This window comes from Macaca thibetana, chromosome 1 (genome assembly GCF_024542745.1).
Source record: "Macaca thibetana thibetana isolate TM-01 chromosome 1, ASM2454274v1, whole genome shotgun sequence".
NCBI classification, from domain to species: domain Eukaryota; kingdom Metazoa; phylum Chordata; class Mammalia; order Primates; family Cercopithecidae; genus Macaca; species Macaca thibetana.
In genome coordinates, this window is record NC_065578.1 from 26,183,513 (window position 1) to 26,206,255 (window position 22,743).

Below are 22,743 nucleotides of genomic sequence, written 5' to 3' on the forward strand. Positions count from 1 at the left end.
TCTCACTCTGTCGCCCAGCCTGGAGTTCAGTGCCACAAACATAGCTCACTGCAGCCTAAAACTCCTGGGCCTAAGTAATCCTCCTGCCTTGGCCTCCCAAAGTGCTAGGATTACAGACATGAGCCACCGCATCCAGCCTGCTTCTGCATTATTATTTTATTTGTTTATTTATTTATTTATTTTGAGACTGTCTCCCTCTGTTGCCCAGGCTGGAGTGCAGTGGCACGATCTCTGCTCACTGCAACCCCTGCCTCCTGGGTTTAAGCGATTCTTCTGCCCCAGCCTCTTGAGTAGCTGGGATTACAGGCGCCCGCCACCATGCCCAGCTAATTTTTGTATTTTTTTTTTTTTGAGACGGAGTCTCACTCTGTCACCCAGGCTGGAGTGCAGTGGCCGGATCTCAGCTCACTGCAAGCTCTGCCTCCTGGGTTCACGCCATTCTCCTGCCTCAGCCTCCCGAGTAGCTGGAACTACAGGCGCCCGCCACCACGCCCGGCTCATTTTTTGTATTTTTAGTAGAGACGGGGTTTCACCATGGTCTCGATCTCCTGACCTTGTGATCCGCCCGCCTCGGCCTCCCAAAGTGCTGGGATTACAGGTGTGAGCCACTGCTCCCGGCAATTTTTGTATTTTTAGTATAGACGAGGTTTCAACATGTTGGCCAGGTTGGTCTTGAACTCCTGACCTCAAGTGATCCACCTGCCTCGGCCTCCCAAAATGCTGGGATTACAGATGTGAGCCACCGCGCCCGGCCTTGTGCAGTTTTTTTATATAGGTAAACTCATTTCATGGTGGTTTGTTGTGCAGATTATTTCATTATCCAGATACTAAGCCTAGTACCCAATAGCTATTTTTTCTGATCCTCTCCCTCTTCCCACCCTCCAGCCTCAAGTAGGTTCCAGTGTCTGTTGTTCCCTTCTTTGTGTCCATGAGGTCTCATCATTTAGCTTCCACTTATAAGTGAGAACATGCTGTATTTGTTTTTCTGTTTCTGCTTTAGTTTGCTGAGGATAATGGCCTCCAGCTCCATCCATGTTCCTGCAAAGGACATGATCTCATTCTTTCTTATGGCTGCATGGTCATTCCATGGTGTACATGTATCACATTTTCTTTCTTTCTTTCTTTCTTTTTTTTGTTGTTGTGAGATGGAGTTTTGCTCTTTTTGCCCAGGCTGGAGTACAATGGCGCAGTCTCAGCTCACTGCAACCTCTGCCTCCCGGGTTCAAGTGATTCTCCTGCTTCAGCCTCCCGAGTAGCTGGAATTACAGGCGCCTGCCACCATGCCTGCCTAATTTTGTATTTTTAGTAGAGACGGGGTTTTTCCACATTGGCCAGGCTGGTCTTGAACTCCTGACCTCAGATGATCCTCCCGCCTCGGCCTCCCAAAGTGCTGGGATTATAGGCGTGAGCCACCGTGCCTGGCCTGTACCACATCTTCTTTATCCCATCTGCCATTGATGAGCATTTAGGTTGATTCCGTGTCTTGGCTCTTGTGAATAGTGCCACAATGAACATACTGCACAGTGCATGTGTCTTTATGGTGAAACGATTTATATTCCTTTGGGTATATACCCAGTAATAGGATTGCTGGGGCAAATGGTAGTTCTGTTTTTAGCTCTTTGAGGAATCCTCACACTACTTTCCACAATGATTGAACTAATTTACACTCCCACTAACAGTGTAAAAGTGTTGCCTTTTCTCTGCAACCTCGCCAGGTTATTTTTTGACTTTTTGATAATAGCCATCCTGACTAGTATGAGATGGTATCTCGTTGTGGTTTTGACTTGCATTTCTCTAATGATCAGTGATACTGAGCTTTTTTTCATATGCTTGTTGGCTGCATGTATGTCTTCTTTTGAAAAGTGTCTGTTCATGTCCTTTTCCCACTTAATGGGATTGCTTTATTCTTATAAATTTAAGTTCCTTATAGATGCTGGATATTAGACCTTTGTCAGATGCTTAGTTTGCAAATATTTTCTCCCATTCTCTAGGTTATTTGTTAATGATACACTTTAAAATGATTAATTTCATCTTATGTGAATTTCACTTAAAAATTTTTTTTTTTTTTTTTTATTCAGAGTCTTGCCCTGTCACCCAGGCTGGAGTGCGGTGGTGTGATCTTGGGTCACTATAGCCGAAACCTCCTGGGCTCAAGTGTTCCTCCCACCTCAACCTCCCAAGTAGCTCGGACTGTAGGTGCGCCACCAAACCCAGCTAATTTTTTAACTTTTTGTAGAGACAGGGTTTCACCATGTTTCCCAGCTGGTCCCAAACTCCTGGGCTCAAGCAATCTTCCCACATTGGTCTCCCAAAGTGCTGGGATTACAGACTTGAGCCACTGCACCGAGCCTTAAATTTTTTAAAAAGAAACCATATTCTGGCCGGGCTCAGTGGCTCACACCTGTAATTCCACCACTTTTGGGAGGCTGAGGCAGGCAGATCATTGAGGCCAGTAGCTCAAGACAAGCTTAGCCAACATGGTGAAACCCCATCTCTACTAAAAATACAAAAAATTAGCTGAGTGTGGTGGCGCATGCCTGTAATCTCAGGTACTCCGGAGGCTGAGGCATGAGAATCCCTTGAACCTGAGAGGCAAAGGCTGTAGTGAGCCAAGATGACACCACTGCACTCCAGCCTGGGCAACAGAGTGAGACTCTCTCTCAAAAAAAAAAAAAAAACCATATCCTTTAGCTGTCACTTCTCTATCCCCCAATTCCCTTCAGCCCTAAGCAACCATTAATCTACTTCCTATTTCTATTCTATTTTGTTCTACTTTATATAAATGGAATTATGCAATATGTAGGCTTCTTTCACTTAGCATAATGTTTTCAGAGTTCATCTATGTTGTAGCATGTATCAGTACTTCTTTCCTTCTTATGGCCAAATAACATTCCATTGTATGGATATGCCACATTTTATTTATCTGTTTATCTTTTTTTTTTTTTTTTTTTTTTTTTGAGACGGAGTCTTGCTCTATCACCCAGGCTGGAGTGCAGTGGCCGGATCTCAGCTCACTGCAAGCTCCGCCTCCCGGGTTTACGCCATTCTCCGGCCTCAGCCTCCGGAGTAGCTGGGACTACAGGCGCCCGCCACCTCGCCTGGCTAGTTTTTTGTATTTCTTAATAGAGACGGGGTTTCACCGTGTTAGCCAGGATGGTATTTATCTGTTTATCAATTGATGGATGTTTCCACCTTTTGGCTATTATGAATAATGCTGCTCTAAACTTTTTTTATTTTTTTGAGACTGAATCTCTGTCTCACTAAGGCTGGAGTGGCATTATCATAACTCATTGTAACTTCAAACTCCTGGATTCAAGCAATCCTCCTGCCTCAGCCTCCTGAGTGGCTAGGGCTATGGATGCATGGCCACCACACCTGGCTAATTTTATTTTTTTTTTTATTTTTTTTTATTTTTATTTTTTTTTTTTTTTTGAGACGGAGTCTCGCTCTGCCGCCCAGGCTGGAGTGCAGTGGCGCGATCTCGGCTCACTGCAAGCTCCGCCTCCCGGGTTCACGCCATTCTCCTGCCTCAGCCTCCCAAGTAGCTGGGACTACAGGCGCCCGCCACCTCGTCCGGCTAATTTTTCGTATCTTTTTAGTAGAGACGGGGTTTCACCGTGTTAGCCAGGATGGTCCTGATCTCCTGACCTCGTGATCCACCCGCCTCGGCCTCCCAAAGTGCTGGGATTACAGGCTTGAGCCACCGCGCCCGGCCCAATTTTATTTTTTGTAGAGATGGGATTTTGCTATGTTGCCCAGCCTGGTCTTAAATTCTTGGCTTCACGTGATCCTCCTCTTTGGCCTCTCAAAGTGCTGGGATTACAGGTGTGAGCCAGTGCACCTGGCCTTGCTATAAATACATTCTCGCAGAGTGTGGCGTTTCTTCACTTTTAACAAAGTCACGATTTTCCTTCTGATTTTGCATTTCAAACCTAACAGGTGATAAAGACATCCTATACTCTGCCTCCTCTGTCCTACAATGAAATACCCCTTGTCAGCTTCATCTCTGGTAAGGAAATTAGGGGGGACATGTTATAATCCATGCTACTGAGCAAATATAACAGGGGTTGCCAGGTTTTAGTAGAATTCAAATTTGGCTGACATTTGTTGAGCACCTACTGCAATCCAGATACTGTTATGTACTTTCTTTCTTTCTTTCTTTTTTTTTTTTTTTTTTTGAGACAGAGTCTTGCTGTATCCCCTAGGCTGGAGTGCAGTGGTGCAATCTCGTCTCACTGCAACCTCCGCCTCCCAGGTTAAAGCGATTCTCCTGCCTCAGCCTCCCAAGTAGCTTTGTATGTTTAGTAGAAACGGGGTTTTGCCGTGTTGACCAGGCTGGTCTCAAATTCCTGACCTCAGGTGATCCACCCACCTCAGCATCCCAAAGTGTTGGGATTACAGGCGTGAGCCACCACACCCAGCCCTGTTATGTATTTTCATATATATTTTATCATGTATTCACAACAACCCATTAAAGTAGGTGTTAGCATCCCCATTTTACAAGTGAGGAAATTGAAACTCAGAAAATTTAAGTAACTTCCCTACATAGGTACTAATTGGCACACTGAGGGGGAAGCTGGAACTCAGGCCCAGGTGCCTAAGTATTATATGTTTTTTTCTTTCTGCTACATTATCCAGAGCCAATCAAAAGACTATAGCACACATGAAAGGGGTGGTTCTTCATATTTGGATATTACCATTCAATTCTTGGTTCTAGATGAGTGATCTTCACAAATGTACTTTGTTTTAAGTCATTCAGGTATTGTATTACTGATCACCTTGGCATTATGATTAGACTAATTCCTCCAAATCGAGCTGTGAATTGGCTTTTTTTTTTTTTTTTGAGACAGAGTCTCACTCTGTCACCCAGGCTGGAGTGCAGTGGTATGATCTTGGCTCACTGCAACCTCTGCCTCCCAGGTTCAAGTGATTCTCCTGCCTCAGCCTCCCTAGTAGCTGGGATTACTGGTGTGCGCCACCACTCCTGGCTAATCTTTTTTTTTTTTTTTTTTAAGTAGAGACAGGGTTTCATTATATTGGCCAGGCTGGTCTCGAACTCCTGACCACAGGTGATCTGCCCGCCTCGACCTCCCAAAGTGCTGGGATTATAGGTGTGAGCAACCGCACCTAGCCAGATTTTTATTTTCTTGTTAGTATCCTTTAAAATCATAGAGATAGGCTTATTGAAGAAAGTTTTCCAGTAGCCTGAGTTAAAACTTTGTAGAAATGATGGGGTTACATGGTGATATGCTAGACATTTTAGAGCTCCAGGAATAGAATACCTTTTGGGAGGTATAACATCTGCGTAGCAACACATATTTTCTTTGTAACATTATGTCTTGTGTTTTCCTCTGTACCTTAAGTATTTTTACATTTTTCATAATCCCAGCTCCCAGAAATCAGCTGCTTTCTTTCTCCTTAATTCATTGAGTATCTACTAGAGCTGGTCCACAATATCCTAACTTATAGTAGACCTTTGGGCCTGGGCACAGTGCCTCATGCCTGTCATTCCAGCACTTTGGGGAGCTGAGGCAGGAGGATATCTTGAAGCTAGCTAGGCAGTCGAGACCAACCTGGGCAACATAGCAAGACCCTGAATTTAGAAAAAAATAAGAATTAGCTGGGAATGGTGGCGCATGCCTGTAGTCCTAGCTACTTGGGAGTCTGAGGTGGGAAGAAGGATTGTGTGAGACCAGGAGTTTAAGGTTATAGTATGCTATGATTGCACCACTGTATATCACTGTGGTGATAGAGTAAGACCCTGCCTCTGTTAAAATCAAAACCTGCCAGGTGTGTCAGCCTGGCCACCGTGGTGAAACCTCGTCTCTACTAAAAATACAAAAATTAGCTGGACTTGGTGGGAGGCACCTGTAATCCCAGCTACTCGGGAAGCTGAGGCAGGAGAATTGCTTGAACCTGGGAGGCAGAGGCTACAGTGAGCCAAGATCATGCCACTGCACTCCAGCCTGGGCAACAGAGCAAGACTCTGTCTCAAAAATAAAAAAATAAACCTGCCAGGTGTGGTGGCTCATGCCTGTCATCCTAGCACTTTGGGAGGCTGAGATGAGAGGATTGCTTGAGCCCAGGAGTTGGAGACCAGCCTGGGCAGCATGGTGAGGTCATGTCTCTATAAAAAATTTTAAAAATTAGCTGGGCGTGGTGGCACACACATGTGGTCGCAGCTACTCAGGAGAGTGAGATGGCAGGATTACTTGAACTGGGGAGGTCTAGGCTAGAGTGCAGTGATGCAGTGATCGCACCACTGCACTCCAGCCTAGGCAACTGGGCGAGATCCTGTCTCAAATAAGAAAAGTAAAATTAAAAACCCTTTGTCCTCTACCTAGAGAAAGTTTTTGTTGAGCTTTCATATTCTGCAGACAAATTATCCATTAATGTTATTAGAGCTTCAAGTATGCAAATCAGGGTATATTGTTAACTGTGCTCTTCTTAGAATGAAGAATACACATTAAAGGTTACTTGTGCCCAGGTGCATCTCAGCACTTTGGGAGGCCGAGGCAGGCAGATTACTTGAGGCCAGGCAATCGAGACTAGCCTGGGCAACATGGTGAAACCCTTTCTCTACAACAAATAACAAAAATTAGCCAGGCTCGGTGGTTCATGCCTGTAATCCCAGCTACTCGGGAGGCAGAGGCATGAGAATTGCTTGAACCCAGGAGGTGGAGGCTGCAGTGAGCTGAGATCGCACCACTACACTCCAGCCTGGGTGACAGAGTGAGACGCCGTCTCACAAAAAGAAAAAAAAAAAAAAGTTACTCGTGGTCTGTTATGGTCCCTGTGGTTCCTTTTTTCCATTACAGTTTTTCAAGTTGTCTTTGTTATTCTACTATGATGTGTTTAGTTCATTTCCCTCACTGTCATTTTTGTGCTTCTAAGATATAGGAACAAATGAGTATAAAGAAGGTTTAACTTATTAATTCATGTTGTTCTTTCAGAATTTTTTTTTTTTTTTTTTTAGACGGAGTCTTGCTCTGTCAGCCAGGCTGGAGTGCAGTGGCTCAATCTCGGCTCACTGCAAGCTCCGCCTCCCAGTTTCACGCCATTCTCCTGCCTCAGCCTCCCCAGTAGCTGGGACTAACAGGCGCCTGCCACCATGTCCGGCTAATTTTTTGTGTTTTTAGTAAAGACAGGGTTTCGCCATGTTAGCCAGGATGGTCTCAATCTCCTGACCTCGTGATCCACCCGCCTTGGCCTCCCAAAGTGCTGGGATTGTAGATGTGAGCCAACGCGCCCAGCCTGAGTTCTTTCTGAATTTAGTGTCCTACCTATTTCTTTTGGTCATTTGGTTACATTTCTCTTTTTTAGTCTCTTTATGGTACTCTGATTACAATGACCTTGTAGTCAATGAAGGACAACTGTATTGCCTCTCTTTGTTTTTTGTTTCGTTTTGTTTTTTTTGAGACCTAGTCTCACTCTGTCACCCAGTCAGGAGTGCAGTGGTGTGATCTCTGCTCACTGCAACCTCCACCTCCCGCGTTCAAGTAATTCTCCTGCCTTGGCCTCCCAAGTAGTTGGGACTACAGGCGCCCGACAGTACACCTGGCAAATTTTTGTATTTTTGGTAGAGACAGGGTTCCACCATGTTGGCCAGGCTGGTCTCAGACTCCTGACCTCAGGTGATCTACCTGCCTCGGCTTCCAAAAGTGCTGGGATTACAGGCGTGAGCCACCGTGCCCGGCCTATTGTGTGTCTTTGAAGAGAAGTATCTGTGTTTGGCTTAGTCTCTGCTGTATTTCTTTTCTTTCTTTCTTTCTTTCTTTCTTTTTTTTTTTTTTGAGACAGAGTCTCTTTCTGTCACCCAGGCTGGAGTGCAGTGGTGCGATCTTGGCTCAATGCAACCTCCGCCTCCTGGGTTCAAATGATTCTCCTGCCTCAGCCTCCTGAGTAATTGGCACTACAGGTGCCTGCCACCACACCTGGCTAATTTTTTGTATTTTTAGTAGAGACAGGGTTTCACTGTGTTGGCGAGGATGGTCTCGATCTCCTGATTCATGATCTGCCCACCTTGGTCTCCCAAAGTGCTGAGATTACAGGTGTGAGCCACGGCGCCCAGCCTCCTCTCTGTTGCATTTCTTTTCTTCTTCTTCTTTTTTTTTTTTTTTTTTTTTTTTTAAGAGACAAGGTCTTGCTGTGTTGTTTAGGCCGGTCTTGAAGTCCTGACCTCAAGAGATCTTCCCACCTCTGCCTCCCAAAATGCTGGGATTATAGATGTGAGCCACCACTTTCAGTCATCTGCTGTATTTTCAAAGTTTATCACAGTGCCTGGCATAATAGGCATTGAAAATTTTGTTTTATGAATTCTTAAAGTCACTAATTTCAGCCTTTTTGCCTCTTAGCAGAACTGAACATTATGTAATTTGCATGCTGCACCAGATAGAAATCCCCTTGATGTAGTCTTTTCTAGTGTTTAATCATATGTGTAACTTTATTGTGTCAATTCCAAATCTCTCATTCATGTCATTTTATAGCTGAGCTCAAAGCCCTCCTTAAAATAATGCTTTTAAAATTTGATCATGATTAAATCTTCTCATCCTCAGATAACTATTGATTTATTGATCTGATTATTTGTGTTTGAGAGACTTTTGGACTGAAGTATGAAACTTGTTATGCCCCTTGGTAGATTTAAGGGTATTTCCTTCCTGATGTGAACCTTTTAAATAATCTCTACTTAGAAGTGTTTCCAGTTTAAAAAAAAAAAAAAGATTTTTAAAAATGAAGTGTTTCTAGTTATGTTTGTCTGCCTGTAAAAGTTTGTGGAAACGCACTGAATCCCTATTTTTCTTGAGAGGAGAGAAGATAGGCACGCTCCAAGATGAGCTCTCGACCAGTATGCTATCATTTCTTCTCAGGATGGGAGCAGAAATATTCACCAGAATGCTAACCAGGCCAGGCGTGGTGGCTGACGCCTGTAATCCCAGCACTTGGGAACGTGGAGGCAGTTGGATCATTTGAGGTCAGGAGTTCAAGATCAGCCTGACCAACATGGCGAAACCCTATCTCTACAAAAAGTACATAAAAAATAGCCAAACGTGGTGATGCACGCCTGTAATCTCAGCTACTTGGGAGGCTGAGGCATGAGAACCACTTGAACCTGAGAGGCAGTGTTGCAGTGAGTTGAGATCGTGCCACTGCACTCCAGCATGGGTGACGGAGTGAGACTCTATCTAAAAAAAAAAAAAGAAGGAAAAGAAAAAAAATGCTAACTAGGCATCAGTTGTATTTTGACGTTTTTTTTTGAGATGGAGTTTTGCTCTGTCGTCCAGGGTGGAATGCAATGGTGTGATCTTGGCTCACTGCAACCTCTGCCTCCCGGGTTAAAATAATTCTCCTGCCCCAGCCTCCCCAGTAGCTGGGATCACAGGCGTGCACCACCACACCTGGCTAATTTTTTTGTATTTTTAGTAGAGACGTGGTTTCACCATGTTGGCCAGGCTGATCTTGAACTCCCGACCTCAGGTGATCTGCCTACCTTGGTCTCCCAAAGTGCTGGGATTACAGGCGTGAGCCACCGCGCCTAGCCAAATTTTGACATTTTGGTTTTTTTTTTAAACCTGTCTATCAATTTGATCCCAACTTCCATTTTACTATTTACCTGAATTGTGGTTTCCTGCTTGTCTGGTTTCTCTTTTCCCCCCAACTCTTGTTCCTTTTGCTATTTCCAAGCCACACACCAGTCTTAGCTAAAAACCCCTTGTCTTTGATACTGAGCTCTCTTAGTATGTGTATTTCATCTCATTATTCCTCCTTGTCTATCACAGCGCTTGGTGCTAGGTAAATACCCAGTTAACGTTTTAAGAAAATTAATGAATAAGTTATGGCAATTTAGTGGGCTCTTTTGGTGGATTCTCATAGCGATCGGTATGCTAGGAAATTACATACCATAGTTGTCAAGAGAATGGAATCACATGGCCCTGGGTTTGAGTTCGTGTTCTAGTTCCAGTTTTAGCTATGTAACATTGTGAAAATTGTTGCATGTCTTATGAATATGTTTCCTTATATGTAAAATTACGACAGTAAGAGCATCTACGCTACAAGCTTTTTTTGTTTTAAGACAATTCAAGTGCAGTAGTGAAAAGAGGGGAAAGAGTAGAACAAGGAGTTCAATCTGTAACTGTGAATAATCAATTGAGATAACTTGGTACTTTTGGACCAGCCCACAAAACCTTTTTTCCTGAGATGGAGTCTCACTCTGTCGCCCAGGCTGGTGTGCAGTGGCGCGATCTCAGCTCACTGCAACCTCTGCCTCCCAGGTTCAAGCGATTCTCCTGCCTCAGCCTCCTGAGTAGCTGGGATTACAGGCATGCTCCACCACACGCAGCTAATTTTTGTATTTTTAGTAGAGATGGGGTTTCACCATGTTGGCCGGGCTGGTCTCGAACTCCTGACCTCAGTTGATCCGCCCATCTCAGCCTCCCAAAGTGCTGGGATTACAGGCGTGAACCACTGCACCCGGCCAAAACTTTTTGAACCACTCTTCTGTGGTCTTAGCACTCTCTCCCTGGAAGTGTTTTTCCCCCAGTTCTTTGCTGCTTCTTGACATTCATGTTTCAGCCTAAATGTCATCTTAGAGAACTCCTCTATATCAGGCAGGATTTGTAGTTGTATGCAACGGAAACCAACTCTGGCTGATTACTGAAAAGATATTAAGGAAATTCACAAAACATCAGGGAAGGTCATAGAGTCATGCTTGAAGAATGCTAGAACAAGAGAAACTGGGCAGCAGGCAGAACCCACAACCAAAAGTATTCATAGACTCAGCCTGATGAACACACTGTTGCCACCACTACTTACACAGCTAACACCACCTGCTGCACTGGACTTAATGGCCGCTGTGGCCACCCCTTGCCGCACTCCAGGTGGATTCTCTGTGGTCCTCTGACTCTGAGATACTAGATTCCAGTTCAAGGTTTAGGGGTGATGTGTCTGGTTGGCATAGCCTGGGCCATGTATTCACACTGTAGCTGCAAGTGGCCTCAGAAAGAGAATCTCAGTCACCTTCTTTCTCACTTTATAGTGGTAAGGGGCTCTGCTTCCCACTAGACTCAGAAGGGGAATTCCAAAATATAAGAAGGGTTCAAATGCTGAGAAGCCAGAAAATTCGACAAATGTCCACTACAGTTTCTTTGACCTGAAGTCTAAAAGTAGCTCCCCAGTCATTGTCACTTCAGCTTGTGTTATTGTCATCATAGCACTTTCCACTGCTGGATATTTTCTTATTTTTATTTATTTCATTGTTTATTGTCTGTCCCCGCCTGCTAGAATGTCAGTACCATGAAAGCAAGGACATTGCCTGTTTTGCTCATTGATACATCCCTTCATTCTGTGCCAGGAACAGCACCTGGCATGTAGTAAAAGCTCCTTATGTTCATTTGTTGAATGAATGACTATAAAACCCTTAGCACAATGCCTGGCACATAGTAAGTGCTTAATACTTGATAACATATTTTTCTTAGCAAATAAAAACATGTATATTTTTAAAAGAAAAGCCTTTTGACTTACATTGTTTCATTTGACCTCCACAGCAGTCTTCCAAGGAAAAGGGTATTGGGGGTAAGGAATGAGCCTTTTTCGGGTGAAGCGTACATAACCCCGTGAGTGAGTGTTCCAATGCGTCCTATGCCCGTGAGTCACAGGTGTGAGTGCCTGCTTGGAAAGATTAAGAGACTTAAGGCCACACAACTGTTTTTACTTAATACCAGATCCACTCACTTCCTTGGTCTTATTTCCAATGTAATCATCCTCACCTCATATTCTTGGTGACTGTGGGGGAAATTATTGTTGTTGTTTGGCTTTGACCAGTATATCACAAAGCAGAGCTATAGATGCCATTTCGGGCTAGTGTTTGGCTTACATTAATTTTTTCAAATTCACATTTTTAATTTGATGGCCAAAGACCCCTGCAAAAATCATCATGAAACTAAAGTTGTCAACTGGTATTCTGGTGTTCTTGACGCTTACCCTTAAAAATGCCAGCGACTGCCATATCTCCCTGGTAATGACACTAAGATGGCAATGCTGAATGGCTTCATGTTGTAAGGGAAGGTTCTTGCCTGTTTTGTTTGTTTGTTTGTTTGTTTTTTCTTTTTGAGAGTCTTGCTCTGTCACCCAGGCTGGAGTGCAGTGGTACGGACTAGGCTCACTGCAACCTCTGCCTCCTGGGTACAAGTGATTCTCCTGCCTCAGCCTCCTGAGTAGCTGGGACTACAGGCATGTGCCACCACACACTGCTAATTTTTGTATTTTTAGTAGAGACGGGGTTTCACCATATTGGCCAGGCTGGTGTCAAACTCCTGACCTCATGATCCACCCATCTCAGCCTCCCAAAGTGCTGAGATTACAGGCATGAGCCACCGTGCCTGGCAGTTCTTGTCTTTTTAAGAGCTTATGATCCTGCCAGGCACGGTGGCTCATGCCTGTAATCCCAGCACTTTGGGAGGCCGAGGTGAGAGAGTTGCTTGAGCCCAGGAATTCGAGACATCCTGGGCAACATAACGAGACCCCATCTCAATTTAAAAAAAAAAAAAAATGGCCGGGCACGTTGGCTCACACCTGTAATCTCAGCACTTTCGGAGGCTGAGGAAGGCGAATCACCTGACGTCGGGAGTTTGCGATCACGTGGTGAAACCCTGCCTCTGCTAAAAATACAAAAATTAGCCTGGCGTGGTGGCAGGTGCCTGTAGTCCCAGCTACTTGGGAAGCTGAGGCATGAGAATCACTTGAACCCAGGAGGCAGAGGTTGCAATGAGCCAAGATCGCACCACTGCACTCCAGCCTGAGCAACAGAGCAAGACTCTGCCAAAAAAAAAAAAAAAGAAAAGGAAGGAAAGAAAAAGGAAGGGAGGGAGGGAAGGAAGGAAGGAAAGAATGGAAGGAAATAAAGGAAAGAAAGAAAGAGCTTGTTATCCCAAAATTGATTATGGAGGCATTAGCCCCAAAGAACTCGGGCTGAATGAGAACATCTAATTTGGCAGCTAGTTTTTTTTTTTTTTTTTTTTTTTTGTCCTACTGCATGCCTAGCACTAAAGGAAAACAAGATCTGCAATAACATAATGTTTAAGTGTCGAGTTTTCTTTTGTGGTTAAATGACAGAGGAAAGGAAGGAGCCTGCTCACAGATCAGGTGAAAAATGTGATTTCAGGAGGGCGTACTAGGAATCTGCAGAAGGCCAACTGGTGAGAGATTGAAAAGTAGCCTTGTGAGGTCCTAATGACTGGCGGGGTTGGCAGAGAGAACTGGTGGACCCTGAGAGCCATCTTCCGAGTACAAAGGGCCATCATTGGGAAGAAAGACTAAACATCTGTGTGGCTTCAGAGGTGGAACCAGGACTAAAAAGTGAGAATGACAGGAGGCAGAACTTTCCTTGAAAGTCTAGTATTTTTAAATCTGATTACAAAATTAGTGTGCTTTTATAGAATAATTTTGAAAATATTAAAAAGTAGAAAAAGTCAGTCATATCATTACCCAAAGAGAACTATTGTTTTCTTTCTATTATTTTACTTATTTTTCATTTGTTTAGAGACAGGGTCTTGTTCTGTCACCCAGGCAGGAGTGCAGTGGTGTCATCATAGCTCACTGCAGCCTCAAACCCCCAGGCTCAAGTGATCTTCCCACCTCAGCCTCCTGAGTAGCTGGGACTACAGGCGCATGCCACCATGTCCAACTTTTTTTTTTTTTTTTTGATATAGATAAGGTTCACTTTGCTGCCCAGGCTGGTCTCTAATACCTGGCTTCAAGCAGTCCTCCCACCTCAACCTCCCAAAGTGCTGGGATTACAGGCTTGAGCCACTGTGCCAAGCCATATTTTGAATTTTCTTATGATAAAATTGTTTTTCTTTTTTAGAGACAGAGTCTCGCTATATTGCCCAAGCAGGACTTGAACTCCTGGGCTCAAGTGATTCTCCTGTCTCAGCCTCCTGAGTAGTTGCGACTATAGGTGCACAGCAGTGTACCACCACACCTGACTTTTCTTTTTCTTGTGGCAAATCCTCAGAAATAGGATTGCTTATTATTTTTAACAATCAGAGTTGTATAACACAGGAATAGGTTGCTTCAACAAGTGGTAAGGCTAGGCCAGCACAGTGGCTCGTGCCTGTAATCCCAGCACTTTGGAAAGCTGAGGTAGACAGATCTCTTGAGCCCGGGATTTCAATACCAGCTTCAGCAAGATGGCGAGATTCCATCTCTACAAAAAAAAAAAAAAAAAAAGAAAAAATTAGCTGGGAGGGGTAGTGTGCACCTGTGATCTCAGCTACTCAGGAGGCTGAGATGGGAGGATCACTTGAGCCTTGAAAGTTGAGGCTACAGTGAGCCATGATCATGCCGCTGCACTGCAGCCTGGGTGACAGAGTGAGACCCTGTCTCAAAAAAGGAAAAAAAGAGGAGTGAAACTAAAAGTCTACCTACCAGCATGTTTTTTTGTTTTGTTTTGTTTTGTGTTTTGTTTTTTCAGTTTTTTGTGTTTTTGAGACGGAGTCTTGCTCTGTTGCTCAGGCTGGAGTGCAGTGGTGCAATCTCGGCTCATTGCAAGCTCCGCCTCCCAGGTTCATGCCATTTTCCTGCTTTAGCCTCCTGAGTAGCTGGAACTACAGGCGGCCACCACCATGCCCAACTTTTTTTTTTGTATTTTTGGTAGAGACGGGGTTTCACCATGTTAGCCAAGATGGTCTCGATCTCCTGATCTCGTGATCCACCCACCTCAGCCTCCCAAAGTGCTGGGATTACAGGCATGAGCCACCGCGCCTAGCCCTACCAGGATGTTAAAGAAGAATTTCTTCGTTAGGTTGGGTCTTGGACATGGTCACCATTACATTTCCTTTACACTGTTTGATTCCGTGAATCTATTAGAGGCTTGAGAGTTCTGTCTGTGATACTGATTTGGTTTTGGGGAGAGCCAAGCTGAGGATCAGAGATTTGAAGCATGACTAAAAGTTCAGATGAGCTGCCACAGATGCCTACTGAGCAAGTGAAACTTGATGTCTTTCTGGCTTTGCCTTGTTCTAACTTTAAGGATATGCTACCATCATTCTTCATACTTATACCCAACCTGCCATTTTCTGATGAAGTATAACATATTCCTTCCGTGTTTGTTCCAGTGGTTCTTGGGACTGTGCTACTGTTCTCCCCACTGACTTCACCCATTCCAGAGGTTTTTCAACACTCTGGAGCAGGGCTAGCCCACCATGCCGCAAATGACAGGCAATGGCCAGTTCACTGGGTGGGCTGTTTTAGGGGTGGAATTAGGTCCTGGGAGCCACCTTATTATCCATCCTCCAAAGTTTGATGATTTTTTTTTCCCCCAGGTAATTAAATGTGTATTTTGTGGACCTGGGCTTGGCTGGAATGCTCAGGAGTCCTGAAGATCCTTTTATAGCTACCTTCTGTTAAACCCATTAAGAAAAGATGGCAAAAGTCAACATAACTAGAGACCTCATCCGTAGGCAGATCAAGGTAAGCAGCCCAGACTTCTGAACCAGATCATGAGATCCTTTCTTTCCCACAGGTTGATTTTACAGGTGAAAAAACTGAAATCTACAGTCTGTGACTTGCCGAAAGTCACATAGTTAGTGGCAGACCCAGGACTAGAATCAAGGTCTCTTCCTCTCCATCTTGTGTTGTCTAAGAACGTGGATTTCATGGAGACTCTGTCCACATACTTGTGCCTGGGCTGCTGAGATTAATGCAGGCTGGCGAGGGAGGGGAGCTGTCAATGTGTTGTGCAGATACATACACATTCTTGTGTTGGGCAGGTGGTGCACAAGAGTAAATATAACTTCTTCATGTTGCTCCAGCTGCCAAGTTGTGTATGTATGAGATCCTGGGAGAGCATTAGTCCCAGTTCAGCTTGTATTCTCTCTGAGGCTCTCCTGTGCTAAAGCCTGTCCTCTGCAGTTTATATGTAGAAGACACTCTGATACCTGTGAGATGAATGGATGACTGGGCAGTCAAGTTCAGTTAGTGAAGTAGCCCCAGGCTTTGTCAGGGAAACCCTCAGTAAAGGACCCATAGAGGTTTAATGGAATACATTAAACCAAGGCATGATGCGCTCCAGCGCTGGTAAGAATCCCCAGCTGGAGTCAGGAGCTTCATCTCACCACTGCCCTAATTAACTAACTATAGGTCTTTAGTCATTTTACCTCCTGTGCCTCAGTTTTATGTTGTTAAATGATGATAATGGCTGTCTGCCTGGAGACTGACCTTGAGAAAGTTCTTTGACAAGTTAAGTGCTAAAAAGTACTAAAAAAATTTTTTTTTTTTTCCGAGACGCTGTGATGCTGTTACCCAGGCTGGGGTGCAGTGGTGTGATCTCGGCTCACTGCAACCTCCGCCTCCCAGGTTCAAGCAATTCTCTTGCCTCAGTCTCCCAAGTAGCTGGGACTACAGGCATATGTCTCCATGCCCAGCTAATTTTTTGTATTTTTAGTAGAGACGGGGTTTCACCGTGTTAGTCAGGGTGGTCTTGATCTCCTGACCTCGTGATCCACCCGCCTTGGCCTCCCAAAGTGCTGGGATTACAGGTGTCAGCCACAACGCCTGGCCTAAACAAATTTTTAACTGAAAAAATTTTTAAAAATCAAGTGGCATGCAGCATAAGCTGTGGTCACCATTTAGAAGGATTGAGTATGTGCCTCTACATGAGCCATGTACTTGGTGTATTTGTGTATTTTTCCCTGCATCCCTGGATCCTTTTATCTCATTTTTATTTTTATTTTTATTTTTATTTTTATTTTTTGAGACAGAGTTTTGCTCTTATTGCCCAGGCTGGAGTGCAATGGCATGATCTTGGCTCACTGCAACCTCCACCTCCCAGGTTCAAGTGATTCTCCTGCCTCAGCCTCCCGAGTAGCTGGGATTACAGGTGTGTGCTACCATGCCTGGCTAATTTTGTATTTTTAGTAGAGATGGGGTTATACCATGTTGGCCAGGCTGGTCTTGAATTCCTGACCTCAGATGATCTGCCCTCCTTGGCTCCCAAAGTACTGGGATTACAGGCATGAGCCACCATGCACAGCCCCTGAATCCTTTTAGCTTTGTCCATTTGTGGGAGTTTTTTGTGTGTGATTTCATTAGACTGAGTAGTCCTTAAAGACAGGGGCCATTTCCTAGAGGCACAGAATCAGCAGGGTTTTTTTTTCCCTTTGTGTGCAATGTGTGTCCTAAAGATGATTCCCACCCTGTTCATCCTAAATATGGAACTATTCCCCATTGTTGTTTCCGATTTTTCTTCTCCTTTTTAAAAATTTTTTGCTTTTTTTTTTTTTAAAAAAAAACTGAACAGCACCACTTACTGCTTAATTATATACTACTGTCTTCTATTCTTCTCTAATCCTTGTCCAAGAATAATACAAAGTCCTGTAGGCCAGTTCTTTGTTGTCTTCTTTAGCTCCTGTGGTGCCCAGGAAAGGGCTGGATATATAGTAGGCACATAATAAATCATATTTAATTGAATCGATGAAATCAAGAATTTGTTTCTGTCCGCTAGGAGCGGGGTGCCCTGAGCTTTGAGCGGCGCTACCATGTCACTGACCCCTTTATCCGGCGGCTGGGCCTGGAAGCAGAGCTGCAGGTAAGAGATCCAGTTTACACCCTAGATGCAGATGACCTGCTGTCCATTCTTTGCCTGCAGAAATCCTCTTGGCCTCATCAAGGCATAAACAGGTGTTTCTCTGCAGACCATATCTGATGGTTACTTCTCCTTCAATAGACAACTAAATCTGAATCAAGTCAGCTATTGACATAGTCACGTATAAATTATTTTTTTGGACATATTATTTGCTTTGTGCTTTAAAAAAGTTTGTTCAATTTCATACCACTATTTTTACTATTGGCTTGGGCAGTGAATACAGATTCCTACCTGTATACAGTAATATAGAATTTATAGTGTTTTCATGTACATATACACATACACATAATGTATACATGCACACACACACAAACATACACACTTTCTTATTTTAGCATCAAAGCAATGCTATGGGTATGTAGACTGAGAATAGGTATTTTTAAAAAAAGACTGGCTCATGCCTGTATTCGCAGCACTTTGGGAGGTCAAAGAGGGTGGATCACTTGAGGTCAGGAGTTTGAGACCAGCCTGGCCAACATGGTGAAATACCAACTTTACTAAAAATACAAAATTAGCCAGGCATGGTGGTGCATGCCTGTAATCCCAGCTATTCGGGAGGCTCAGACATGAGAATTACTTAAATCCAGGAGGCAGAAGTTGTAAAGAACCAAGATCGTGCCACTGCACTCCTGCCTGGATGACAGAGCAAGACTGTTTCTCAAAAAAGAAAAAAATAAAAGAAAGCCAGGTTCAATGATACATGCCTATAGTCCCAGCTATTTGGCAGGCTGAGACAGGAGGATTGCTTGAGCCCAGGAGTTCAAGTCCAGCCTGAGCAATATAGCAAGACCTCGTCTCTAAAAATTAAAATAATAAAATGTTAAAAAAAAAAAAAAAAAAGCCAAAAACCAAAACACTTGTTCAAGTTTGTCCTGTCCAGTCCACGGATAGGCCAGACCTTTGGTCCAGAAATTCAGCTTTTTCATTGTGTCTGACATAGAGACTCCATAATGTTAGTTCCATTCTCTTTTCTTCCTCAACGTCATGTGTTTTGTGTTTTGTGGGTCTTTATTTTTTTTGTTTGTTTGTTTTTTTGTTTGTTTGTTTTTGGTAGAGTTGGGGTCTTGCTGTGTTGCCCAAGCTGATCTCCAATTCCTGACCTCAAACAGTTCTCCCACCTTGGTCTCCCAAAGTGCTGGGAATACAGGCATGAGCCACCTCACCCAGCCAAGATCACATTTTGAATCTAATTTTTTTTTTTTTTTTGAAACAGTGTCTTGTATTGTTGCCCAGGCTGGAATGCAGTGGTGCCATCTTGGCTCACTGCAGCCTCAATTTCCCGGGCTCAAGTGATCCTCCTGCCTCAGCCCCGTGAATAGCTGGGATTACAGATACATGCCACCATGCCCAGCTAATTTTTGTATTTTTTTGTAGAGACAGGGTTTCACCATGTTGCCCAGGCTGGTCTCAAACTCCTGAGCTCAAGCCATTCACCTGCCTCAACCGCCCAGAGTGCTTGGATTACAGGTGTGAGCTACTGTGCCTAGCCCACATTATAATCTTTAAGAACTTAGTACTTGTTGAGTTTTGGCATAGTATCAAAGAAGGATATACACAATTATCTAAAAAGGCTATTCAAATATTCCTTCCAATTCCAGCTTCTTTGTGAGGCTGGATTTTTTTTCACATACTTCAACCAAAACTGACATTGCAGTGGGCTGAATACAAGAGCAGATGAGAATCTACTGGTCTTCCATTAAACTATACATTAAAGAAGTTTGCAAAAATGTAAAACAACACCACTCTTCTCATTAAATTCTTTGCCTTGGAAAATACAGTTATTTCATTTAAAATGTGTTTTTTATTGTTTTTTTTTAGCGAATTAATAATATGCCAGCCTGGGCAACATAGCGAGACCTTGTCTCTACTAAAAATTTTTTTAAAAAGGAATTAGCCAAGCATGGTGGTGCGTACTTGTCCCAACTATTTGGGAGGCTAAAATGGGAGGATCACTTGGGCCTAGGAGGTTGAGGCTGCAGTGAAGTGTGATTGTGCCACTGCACTCCAGCCTGGGTGACAGAGTGAGACCCTGTTTAAAAAAAAAAAATTGCTGGGCGCAGTGGCTCACGCCTGTAATCCCAGCACTTAGGGAGGCTGAGACGGGCGGATCACCTGAGGTCAGGAGTTCAAAACCAGCCTGCCCAACATGGAGAAACCCCAGCTATACAAAAAATACAAAAATTAGTTGGCTGTGGTTGTGCATGCCCGTAATCCCAGCAACTTGGGAGGCTGAAGCAGGAGAATCACTTGAACCCTGGAGGCAGAGGTTGCAGTGAGCCAAGATCATGCCATTGCACTCCAGGCCTGGGCAACAAGCATAAAACTCCATCTCAGAAAAAAAAAATTGTTTTAATTTCTAATATGATAAATATTGACAGATATCACCCATATAAACAAAAGCTCTTGGGAATCTTCAATAATTTTTAATAGTGTAAAGGGATCCTGAAACTAAAAATTTTAAGAACCACCGCTCTATGGAGCCATGGAATGGGATGCCTGAATAATATCGCCTGGGGAAAAAGTAGGAGGAGCAAGAAGAGGGTCTAGGACCAAGAACCAACGTGTTTCAGCATTTAGAGAGTACCTGCTTTTCCTCTTCCTCTACCCACTGAAGACAGAAAGAATAGCCATAGAGGTTTGAGGAGAACATGGTATCATGATAGCCAAGGAGAAGAGAAAGCTTAACTGTGTTGATTTTTACAGTCTAACTCTCAAAAAGCCATCTGTTTTCCTCTTTCCTGGTTTGGAGTTGGAGAGAATACTATTTGCATTACCCCAAATGGTAATTAAAATACCTCTATAAGCAATGTGAACTTGGAGAAGTCCTTTAACTTCTAAAGGCCATTTCTTCATCTGTAAAGTAATGTCTCTTAGGTGTAAGTAAGTTAATTTATGTAAAGTACCTAGCACAGTGTCCAGTATATTGTATAAGTCCATGACATACACAAACATTAGCTGCTATTATTGCTGTTATTTATGGAAAGCTCTTAAAGTTTTCCAAGGTACCAGTCCCAAGATGCTGATTTGATGGCATCTAGCTATTTAAAACTTCTTCAGTCATTTCCTTCCCTGTTTTATTTCCGTCATTGTCACATATGGACTTCATGTTAGTCAATAATACATTGTCTTTGGCATTCAGAAAAGGTGATTAGTGTGAGGTAAGGGTGGGATAAGAGGGAAAATCAACAGTAAAAGCTCCTGCCTTTTGGTGTGTACTGGTTATGATGTTTTCTTTATGATCTGGGCAAAACATTTTTTTCTGGGTTTTCCAATTTTCTACTCTGTATGCTTTTGAAAAATGCAAAGGGAAGCTGAAAGAGAACTATTATGACATAGTGTCAAACATTTAGTAGATGCTCAATAAAAACCTGTTGGTGTGATTGGCTTTTTGATTTTCCACATTAGAGGTAGCTTTCATAACCTTATCCCTATTCAGCCATGCGATTTCTCTAGCTTCCGCCTTAATAATCTGGTCTGATTTTTACTTTTTGACTTTATAGTTTGCATTTTCTGTTCGTTTAAAATTCAGACTTTAGCTAGTCTTGATATTTGTTACCCTTCCTGTATGTTAATAGAATTTGTACCTACAGAACTGACTGTTTAAAAAGCCTCCAAGTTAACTTGGATTACTTTCTTTTTTTTTTTTTTTTTTTTTTTTTTTTCTTTTTTTTTTTTTTTTTTTTTTGCAACAGGGCCTCACTCTGTCGCCCAGGCTGTAGTGCAGTGGCTGATCTCAGCTCAGTGCAACCTCTGCCTCCTGGGCTGAAGCAATTCTCATGCCTCAGCTTCCTGAGTAGCTGGGATTACAGGCATGTGCCACCACACCCAGCTAAATTTTTTATTTTGCTGGAGATGGAGTTTCGCCAAGTTGGCCAGGCTGGTCTCAAACTCCTATCCTCAAGTGATCCACTCACCTTATTTTTTATTTTTTTATTTTTTATTTATTTATTTATTTTTTTTTTGAGACGGAGTCTCACGCTGTTGCCCAGGCTGGAGTGCAGTGGCGCGATCTCGGCTCACTGCAAGCTCCGCCTCCCGGGTTCCCGCCATTCTCCTGCCTCAGCCTCCTGAGTAGCTGGGACTACAGGCGCCCGCCACCGCGCCCGGCTAATTTTTTGTATTTTTAGTAGAGACGGGGTTTCACTGTGGTCTCGATCTCCTGACCTTGTGATCCGCCCGCCTCGGCCTCCCAAAGTGCTGGGATTACAGGCTTGAGCCACCACGCCCGGCCTCACCTTATTTTTTAATAGGTCAACATTCATATGGTTCAAATTCAAAAGTTTAAAAAGTCATCTCATTATTTTTCCCAGCTACCTAATCCATTTACGTGGAATCAACTAATATAATCAGTTTTAGTATCCTTTCAGAGGAATTTTATGCATAAAATTCTTACCTTTTCTCACAAATGTTAGCCTAACATGTTTACTGTTTCAGTAAGAAAATCAACAACTTACTAAAAAAAGGTCTAAAACAATGAAGTATCTTTAAAAAGATACTTTCATAATTTTGCCATATTCATATATAAGATATTTCTAATTTCTAATTGTTTCATGGTTCAGAGTGTTCTGTTGTGTATGTGGACCCATAATTTACTTAAATTGTCCATACCAATAGACATGTAGATTACTTCTAATTTTTTGCATGTACAGGGTCATTCCTTATGACATCATTTGGCACATGCAGTTACATCTCTATCAGATGAATACCTGGGGTAGAATTTGTAGGTCAGAGGATATATGCATCTCTTATTTTGATAAGTATTTTTTTTTTTTTTTTTTTTTTTTTTTTTTTTTGAGACGGAGTCTCGCTCTGCCGCCCAGGCTGGAGTGCAGTGGCCAGATCTCAGCTCACTGCAAGCTCCGCCTCCCGGGTTCACGCCATTCTCCTGCCTCAGCCTCCCGAGTAGCTGGGATTACAGGCGCCCGCCACCTCGCCCGGCTAGTTTTTTGTATTTTTTTAGTAGAGACGGGGTTTCACCATGTCAGCCAGGATGGTCTCGATCTCCTGACCTCGTGATCCGCCCGTCTCGGCCTCCCAAAGTGCTGGGATTACAGGCTTGAGCCACCGCGCCCGGCCTTATTTTGATAAGTATTACCAAAATTGTC

General features: G+C 43.5%; 1 protein-coding gene across 2 annotated transcripts in view; it reads left to right on the forward strand.

Annotated features, from left to right (window-relative positions):
- WDTC1 (WD and tetratricopeptide repeats 1) overlaps positions 1–22,743 on the forward strand; it is an 81,110-nt gene that overhangs the window by 13,814 nt on the left and 44,553 nt on the right. For both annotated transcript variants that reach the window (XM_050794930.1, XM_050794940.1), the window contains exons 2-3: positions 15,318–15,465; positions 17,498–17,581. In XM_050794930.1, the coding sequence (XP_050650887.1) occupies positions 15,418–15,465; positions 17,498–17,581 (132 nt within the window). In that variant the 5' untranslated portion in view covers positions 15,318–15,417. The remainder of the gene's footprint in view (positions 1–15,317; positions 15,466–17,497; positions 17,582–22,743) is intronic.